The sequence below is a fragment of the Theropithecus gelada genome, chromosome 15 (genome assembly GCF_003255815.1).
Source record: "Theropithecus gelada isolate Dixy chromosome 15, Tgel_1.0, whole genome shotgun sequence".
In the NCBI taxonomy this organism is placed as follows: Eukaryota; Metazoa; Chordata; class Mammalia; order Primates; family Cercopithecidae; genus Theropithecus; species Theropithecus gelada.
Window position 1 is genome coordinate 48,499,644 of NC_037683.1, and position 9,078 is coordinate 48,508,721.

A 9,078-nucleotide genomic window follows, 5' to 3' on the forward strand; every position below is an offset into this window, starting at 1 on the left:
TTTTTTTTTTTTTTTTTTTTTTTTTTTTTGAGACGGAGTCTGGCTCTGTAGCCCAGGCTAGAGTGCAGTGGCCGGATCTCAGCTCACTGCAAGCTCCGCCTCCCGGGTTCACGCCATTCTCCGGCCTCAGCCTCCCGAGTAGCTGGGGCTACAGGCGCCCGCCACCTCGCCCGGCTAGTTTTTTGTATTTCTTAGTAGAGACGGGGTTTCACCGTGTTAGCCAGGATGGTCTCGATCTCCTGACCTCGTGATCCACCCGTCTCGGCCTCCCAAAGTGCTGGGATTACAGGCTTGAGCCACCGCGCCCGGCCCTGTTTCCTTGTTATTAAAAGCAGCACTTTGGGAGGCTGAGGTGACAGGATCACTTAAAGCCAGGAGTTTGAGACTAACCTGAGCAACATAGCAAGACCTTGTTTTTACAACAGATTTTTAAAAATTAGCTAAGTGTCATGGTGGCACATAGTCCCTATAGTCCCATCCATTCTGGAGGCTGAGATGGGAGGATCGCTTGAGTCCAGGAGTTCGAGGCTACACTGAGCTGTGATTGCACCACAGCCTGGCTGATGGAGCAAGACCCTACTCTTTTTTTTTTTTTTGAGACGGAGTCTCGTTCTGTCACCCAGGCTGGAGTGCGGTGGCCAGATCTCAGCTCACTGCAAGCTCCGCCTCCTGGGTTTATGCCATTCTCCTGCCTCAGCCTCCCGAGTAGCTGGGACTACAGGCGCCCGCCACCTCGCCCGGCTAGTTTTTTGTATTTTTTTTTTTTTAGGAGAGACGGGGTTTCACAATGTTAGCCAGGATGGTCTCGATCTCCTGTCCTCGTGATCCGCCCATCTCGGCCTCCCAAAGTGCTGGGATTACAGGCGATGAGCCACCGCGCCCGGCCAAGACCCTACTCTTTAAAGAGAGAGAGAAAGAGAGAGAGAGAGAGAGAGAGCAAGGTTGTCCCATGATCCCCATCAGACGAGGCTGACTCCCCCACAATTAAGTTTGCTTAAAGAGACAAACTTGCTGCCCGCAGTGGCTCATGCCTGTAATCCCAGCACTTTGGGAGGCTGAGGCGGGTGGATATCTTGTGGTCAGGAGTTCAAAACCAGCCTGGTCAACATGGTGAAACCCTGTCTCCATTAAAAAAACAAAAATTAGCTGGGCATGGTGGCATGCGCCTGTAATCCTAGTTACTCGGGAGGTTGAGGCAGGAGAATCATTTGAACCTGGTGGTTCAATGGTGGTTCAGGTGGAGGTTGCAGTGAGCCAAGATCACACCATTGCACTCCACCTAGGCAACGGAGAGTCTCTGTCTAAAAAAAAAAAAGAGAGAGAGAGACAGACTCTTCCTTGGCTGGGGTAAGTCAGATAGCAGAGGAGAGGGTTAAAAACAGCTGGGACTCAGCCTGCTGGCAAACATGTGGCATGTGGCATGTCGGGGCAACTGCAGCTCAGCCTCTGGAGCCATGTGAGCAATGCACTCAGGTACACGTGTGACAAGCTCAGGTCACCTAGCCATGTTCAACAGGCATGTGCACAGCCACGAGGAATGCCCAGCCATACAATTAGGCACACAGGACATCCACCATGTGTAGACACAGCTGTGGACATAGCTGGCCAGGACATGCGACACACGACGTGCTCACAGCACAAGGAGAAGGGCCCATGAACTCAGCACGTGTGTCTCTGTGCCCACCTGGGTCTGGACTGCTGCCCTCCTGACACAAGCTGTCCACTTGAAGGGTCCGTGCCTATCTGTCCTGACAGAAGACACAGTGTTTCTTCTCACTTGGGGCTCGCAGCCTCCTCCCTCCTGCCCCGAATTAAGGATCTGTTGGGTCCAGTCATCCTGGAGAGATGAGGCCAGTTTCTTTCTGACAGGTCTCCTTCCGCCTCCAAGGAAGTGGGGTGATCACAGGGTCCAGGTGGTCTCTATGACAGCTGCATCCTCCCCAGCCACGGCTCTGAACCCTGCCTATACTCCCACCATTGGCTCTCAGATCTGCCTAAGCCTCTCAGCCCCCATGACGCCCCCTCCCCTAAGTGCCCTTTGAAGGCTACCCCTCCCTCAAAGCTCCTCACACTCCATGCCCGCCTCCCCACGCCACCTTCCTCTCCAGCTCCGCCCACCCGGCGTCCGCACCAGCCTCCCACCGAGGTGGGGCGGGGGAGAGAGGGCGCCCACTCCTCCGCGCTCCGAGACTGCAGGGCGGGGCTGCAGGGCAGGCGGGGCCCGTGTCTCCCGCGCTCCTATAAAGGGAGCCACCAGCGCTGGAGGCCGCTGCTCGCTGCGCCCGCTGCCTCCCGCTACGCCTGCCCGCCCGACAGCGCCGCCGCCTGCCCCGCCATGGGTCGACAGAAGGAGTTGATGTCCCGCTGCGGGGAGATGCTCCACATCCGCCACCGGCTGCTCCGCCAGGCGCTGGCCGAATGCTTGGGGACCCTCATCCTCGTGGTGAGTGGAGGGAGCCGGGAAAACCTTTCTCTCTCCAGCCCTTGCACTCCCCAAACGCTCACTTCCCCGAAGGGGCTGTGTTTTCCAAGGTGGCCTGGACGCACCTCCCCAGCTCTGACCCCCACGCTTAACCCCGGCGGATCAAGCTGACTTCCAAAGTCCTCTCCCCCACGGTTCTAACCCCATCTCTGACAGCTCCGACTCTCCAGAATGACAGCTGTTACTCCCCAGTGACAGTGCCGATCGTTTACCTCCCACAAGTGACTCAGCCCACAGGCTGGGGGAAGCAGTCTGGGACCGCCAGCCACTTCCCCTGCCTCCCACAGCCCTCCAGTTTCCCGGAATCCCAGCTCCCAGAGGCAGGGGAAGGAGCGGAGGCAAATGAGCCATTATTAGGTTATTTGAGTCGTGGGTGTCTGGCCTCTAATGAATAATTAAGCCTCAAAAAGTCCAAAAGTTGCAGTGAGGACAGTTGCACGAGTGGGGGCAGAGGGCGCAGGCCACATGGGCTGCAAACAGCGAAGTGGGAAGGGAGGCAGATTCTGACGGTAGGAGGGTGGGAGGAAGCTAGGCCCAAACACAGAGGACGCGTGTCTAAAGTTGCTCCTCTGGTGCGGAGCGACTCCCAGGCCCTATCTGTTATCCAGACAGATGCTGTCAGCGTCTCTGCAGAAGAGGACAAGCATTCTGTTTATTCCCTGGTCTCTTGGTTACAACGTGGGTTCTCTGAGTTAGATATTTCCCTGTCTGGGTTACTCCTCAGTCCTAGTTACTCCTTGGTTACACCAGTTTCACCCTGGTTTTGTTCTGGGTAACTCTGTTTGCACTTCTTAGGTCTGGCAGACCCACCAGTTATGGTCCTATTTCCTGTCCTAGTTTCTGTCTGATTTTCAGCCCCTCATGTGGTTACACCTGTTTTCCTCTGGGTTCAGTTGCTACATTGCAGTGGGTGGGTTACTCCGTTCCTGCCCCAGCCCTAGGTAGTACAGACCAGCTGGCCCACTGTGGACTAGGAAGCTTAACTAAGGGGTAGGGATCCCCAAATGGTAGAGGAGCAGGATCTATGGGCAGAGGAGGGCTGACCCACTTCTGGCTAGGAAGTGGGGAAGCCACAGGGGGCATTTTATCCACAGCCTCCCATAAGATTAGTGGTCCTATCAGCCAGCCCTGGCCCCTCTCTTGTGTGCCAAGAAGGCAATAGGAGGTGGCTTTTATCACCCTCCTGCCTCAGAGCCCCCACTCCTGAGTCTTGAGTCCAGCCACCTGTTTTAGAGCAGCCAGGCCAGGGGAGGACGATGTCTTCTATTTTCCTAGGGGGCCTCCTCATTCCCTCCCAAGTCTCAGTTCACTCTCTCACAAAGGAGCCGTGAACTGAGCCCCAGGATCATCAGGCTTATCTGAGCCCCAGGATCATCAGGCTTATCCCAGACCACAAAAGAAGGGTGTTAACTTGTGGGGGAAGGCTTGTAGGCTGAGATGGATGTGAGGTATTGGATATCAGTGAGAAGCAGAACTTCAAGGACTGCATGAACTGGAGGGGCAGGCCTGGGGGTCCCTGTGTAATGGATGAATGCCTGCCTGCATACCTGTGTGTTGGGAGCCTAGGCCTGCAGTGGCAGAATCAGGGTTGGCTTTGGGGTGAGGAAAGCCCCTTTCTCTGAGATACCTGGTGCTAGGGCAGGGGGCAGTGCTGGCTGAGAACTCAGGGCAGGGGGTGGGGGAGGAAGAGGAAGATTAGCCCCAAGGTGGTGGAACTGGCTCTGACAGCTCCTCCCTCCAAGGCCTCCTGGGATGGAGCCAGGTCTGAGCCTTTGGCAGGCAAGGAGCTGCGGCCAGGGCCTCCCAAGCAGGGGCAGGACGCCTCAGACCCTCACGGCCTGTCTCCCACTACCCCTCTTCACACATACACCTGCAATCTCTGATCTTTGCTCTCACCTGCCTGCACACCTTTGCCCCATGTCATTGCCGCTGCCTTCTCCATTATCTCTTGGTCTTTCTGGGATGATAATCAAAATGCTTAACCATCCAGAACAGGCACTGACCCATCAGAATAAACAGGGCCCGTAGCACAGGTCCTGGAAACTGCCTGCTCTGTGAGCATAAAACGTTTAGTTATGGGCAGGGGGGAGAGGAGACCAGGGGAAGGCATTTGAGCAGCTTTGAGGGACACTCAGGGGGCTGGGGGCAACAATTCTTTACAGCTGCTGTGGAAGTATTTTCAGGCTTGAACAAGGGGAACAGACATAGTACATTCTTTTTTAAATAGAGACAGGATCTCACTATGTTGCCCAGGCTGGTCTCAAACTCCTGGGTTCAAGATCCTCCTATCTCAGCCTCCAAAGTGCTGGGATTACAGGTGTGAGCCACCACAGCTGGCTCCAGTACGTTCTATATTTGTAGAACACCAGGGCTCTTAGTCTTTTTTAGTTCCCCCATTTTTGGCAGAAAGTTTAGAACTGATCTCCCCATTTCTACTGCCCTGGGTCCCAGGCTGGGGATAGTAAGAGGAGCCACTCAGATCCCTCTCTGTAGGACCTCCAAATCTGAGTGGGGAATCTGGACCCCTGAGAGCAGAGAGGTCATGGGTGGAGAGAGGAGGCGCTGGGACAGGGACAGGTAAAGGAAGAGGGACACGGTGAGGGCTGGGGCTCTGACATCCTGGACTCAGGAGAAGTGGATTCAATCTCACTTCTGGTCTTCTCCCTATTTATTTGTGTCCCCCATTGCCAACACTACCACCACCACATGAGCTTTTCTTTTCTTTTTAACTTTTTTTTTTTTTTTTTTTGAGATGGAGTCCCACTCTGTCGCCCAGGCTGGAGTGCAGTGGCACAATCTTGGCTCACTGCAACATCTGCCTCCCATGTTCAAGTGATTTTCCTGCCTCAGCCTCCTGAATAGCTGGGATTACAGGCGTCCGCCACCACGCCTAGCTAATTTTTGTATTTTCAGTAGAGATGGGGTTTCGCTATGTTGGCCAGGCTGGTCTGAAACTCCTGACCTCAGGTGATCCACCCGCCTCAAACTATCAAAGTGCTGGGATTATAGGTGTGAGCCACTGCACCTGGCCCACATGAGATTTTCTTTGGGGCAGCTGGGGGATGAGTGAGAGGCTTCCCACCTTTATGGTCCAGGCCTGAAGGGCTGCGGATAAACTTGTGCTAAGGTGAAAGCTGTTCCCCTAAACCTACTGCTGAAATTCAAGGAAAATCAGTGAAGATGGTTCAGTCATCTTCTAGGATCCCAGTCACAGACCCTGCTTCCAGCGCTTTCCATAGGGCCCTCTTATATTACGGTTGGGATAGTGGGGGTGGGAAGGCATGTGTCCTTTTTCTGGAGGGTGCAATTGCAGCAGAAGGGGTTCGGGTTGGGTTCCAGGAAGGGCCTCTAGTCCTCCCAGTGGTGGCGGGTGGGCAGGTTGCTGGCTTTATCCCTTCCTTCTGGAGTGAGAGTTGCTGGTCCTCACCCTCCCTGCCTTGTTCTTCCTGACAGATGTTTGGCTGTGGCTCCGTGGCCCAGGTTGTGCTCAGCCGGGGCACCCATGGCGGTTTCCTCACCATCAACCTGGCCTTTGGCTTTGCTGTCACTCTGGGCATCCTCATTGCTGGCCAGGTCTCTGGTAAGGCCTTAACCCTGCCCCCAGCCCTTGACCCTCAATAGCATTCCCACTAGGTGTCCTGGCATTCCTAAGGGCAGGTCATGGCTGTGGCCTCTGCTTTGGCCCCCTGGGAAAGGAGGGTGGAGAAGACACTTGACACTTAGAACCTTCGACTCTCACCTTGGAATCAGAGATGATCAACTGGCCTGCTACATAGACCAACCGCCATCCTGTGCAAGAAACCCCTCTCTGCACCTCTTCTCACGGGACCCTAGCCTCCTGACTGTGGCAGGCTGCAGCTAATAGGTCCCATGTCCCCTCTGCCCAGGGGCCCACCTGAACCCTGCCGTGACCTTTGCCATGTGCTTCCTGGCTCGTGAGCCCTGGATCAAGCTGCCCATCTATACCCTGGCACAGACGCTGGGAGCCTTCTTGGGTGCTGGAATCGTTTTTGGGTTGTATTATGGTAAGCATTCCCCACCCTGTCCTCCTCCACTACCCGCCTCCCTCTGTTCAGGACCAGCTGGCACCAGGCCTTTTGATGACAGACGGCTAGGGCCTGCCCAGGCCCCAGGCTCATGACTCACTCATTCACGCACAGGGCCAAGGTTGGGGGCACGAGGGGAAAGGAACAAGTTGGGCAATAACAGAGTCTCAGGCCCTCCACCCCACCCCATGTCATCCCCTCTGCCTGGTGCAATACAGCAGTATTGCTACTTACCCATAACCAGTGGGAGGGTGGGGAGGGCACACCTGAGAGGGAAGGCTGGGCTCAGGCCTCTCCCCCAGCTCACTCTGGGTCTAATCTGTCACCAGATGCAATCTGGGGCTTTGCCGACAACCAGCTTTTTGTTTCGGGCCCCAATGGCACAGCTGGCATCTTTGCTACCTACCCCTCTGGACACTTGGATATGATCAATGGCTTCTTTGACCAGGTATGGGCTGGGGACATGTGAGGGGAACGCAGGGAGGGGACCAAGTTGCCTTGGTAGCTCATGGGCTGGCTCCGGGACAGGACTCCTTGACTGTAGCAGGATTTCTCAAATCTGTGGGGTAACCCGCATCAGAACATGGTGGCAGGTACTTATAAAACATGCGGCTCTCCAGCGGGTTCTTGTGCACGCAGACATTCTAGCACCATTGCTTTCAGGAGGAAAGCATGGGCAGGCACTGACAGGAGTCTAGGAGCTAGAGGGAAGGTAGGGGACGGAAGGAGGGATCAGAGAAAGGGAGGGAGCTGCTGCTCACCCTATTCTCCCCACCCCCCAGTTCATAGGCACAGCCTCCCTCATCGTGTGTGTGCTGGCCATTGTTGACCCCTACAACAACCCTGTCCCCCGAGGCCTGGAGGCCTTCACCGTGGGCCTGGTGGTCCTGGTCATCGGCACCTCCATGGGCTTCAACTCCGGCTATGCTGTCAACCCTGCCCGGGACTTTGGACCCCGCCTTTTTACAGCCCTCGCGGGCTGGGGCTCTAAAGTCTTCACGTGAGTACAGTTCCCACCCAGCTCACCCCAGCCTGCCTCTCCTCTGCCCCGCCCCCCACGTCCCTGACCGTGAGTGTCTGTTCCCCCCAGGACCGGCCGGCATTGGTGGTGGGTGCCCATCGTGTCCCCACTCCTGGGCTCCATTGCGGGTGTCTTCGTGTACCAGCTGATGATCGGCTGCCACCTGGAGCAGCCTCCACCCTCCACCGAGCAAGAGAATGTGAAGCTGGCCCATGTGAAGCACAAGGAGCAGATCTGAGTGGGCAGTGGCCATCTCCCCACTCCATGGCGCTGGCCTTGAGCATCCACTGACTGTCCAAGGGCCACTCCCAAGAAGCCCCCTTCAGGATCTACCCTTCCAGGCTAAGGAGCTCCTTATCCACCCTCACCCCACGAGACAGCCCCTTCAGGAGTTCACTGGACCTTGCCCAAATAGCACCTTAGGCCACTGCCCCTAAGCTGGGGTGGAACTGGAATTTGGGTGAATACATCCTTTTGTCTCCCAAGGGAAGAGAATGGGCAGCAGGTATGTGTGTGTGTGCGTGTGTGTGCTTGTGTGTGTATGTGTGTGTGTGTGTGTGGTTTCCCAGATATTCAGGGCAAGGGACCAGTCAGAAGGGATTCTGGCTGTTGGGGGAGCCCAGAGATGGGGGAAGGCAGCCTGTCCATCTGTGCATGAGGAGAGGAAAGTGCCAGGGTGTGTGTGTTTCAGGGGCTCCACATGGAGGAGCTGCAGATAGATGTGTTTCTGTGTGTGTGTGTGTCTGCCTTCTTTTCTAAGTGGGGGCTTCTACAGGCTTTTGGGAGGTAGGATGGATGTGGGAAGGGCTGGGAGGGGGCAGCCACAGCTCAGGTTTGGAGCTCTGGATGTACATACATAAGTAGGAGCAGTGGGACGTGTTTCTGTCATAACGCAGGCATGAAGGGTGGGGTGAAGTCCAGGTCATAAGTTTCATGTTTGCTTTTGTTTTGTTTTGTTTTGATGTATGTAGCAGATGTTACAGTCCTAGGGATCGGGGTTGGGAGACCCCACTCTAGAAAGGGTCGTCGCTCCTTTAATCCTCCACTCAACAATGTACTCTTTTATCTTTTATATTAAAAAAAAGAAATAAAATGTGTGCCTAAAACCTCCAGTTGTGCAAATCTCTTTCTGCTTGCTCTGCTGCTTTTCTGGGGCCAGTTAAGGAGCTTCAGCATGCCCACAGTGAGCCAGGGTGCCCGGCTGAGTGTCTGATGTGGTCAGGTTGCCCTGGGGGTCATACAGAGAGGTTAGAGAGCCTCTTCGCCAAGCCTCTCAGTTTGAACTCAGTGGTCCCAAACTTTCCCCCAAGCTTCCATCCTCATGGGTACTCCAGCATAATGAATGGAATCTTCTTCCCAATCCCTGTACGCACAAATCACCCTGGAAAAGGCTTGAGCCCCATGCGGGGAAGATCTTGCTGCAGAGCTGCCCAAAAGGGAGAACTGCTGCCCAGGAGGTGGCAAGTTCCCTGTTGCTGGAGGAGACCCATCAGACTGGAACCTGTATTGTCCTCCACAACCTGCAGCTG

General features: G+C 55.4%; 1 protein-coding gene across 2 annotated transcripts; it reads left to right on the top strand.

Moving 5' to 3' along the window:
* The first annotated feature begins 2,111 nt into the window (after window positions 1-2,111).
* On the top strand, window positions 2,112-8,661 carry AQP3 (aquaporin 3 (Gill blood group)). 2 transcript variants are annotated; one of them, XM_025359170.1, is made up of 6 exons: window positions 2,112-2,443; window positions 5,936-6,062; window positions 6,370-6,507; window positions 6,858-6,976; window positions 7,311-7,528; window positions 7,619-8,661. In XM_025359170.1, the coding sequence occupies exons 1-6, from the start codon at window positions 2,336-2,338 to the stop codon at window positions 7,785-7,787; spliced, it is 879 nt and encodes a 292-aa protein (XP_025214955.1). In that variant the 5' UTR covers window positions 2,112-2,335; the 3' UTR covers window positions 7,788-8,661. The 2 variants fall into 2 exon arrangements, with proteins under 2 accessions (XP_025214955.1, XP_025214956.1); XM_025359171.1 differs by lacking the exon at window positions 7,311-7,528.
* Window positions 8,662-9,078: the final 417 nt, after the last annotated feature.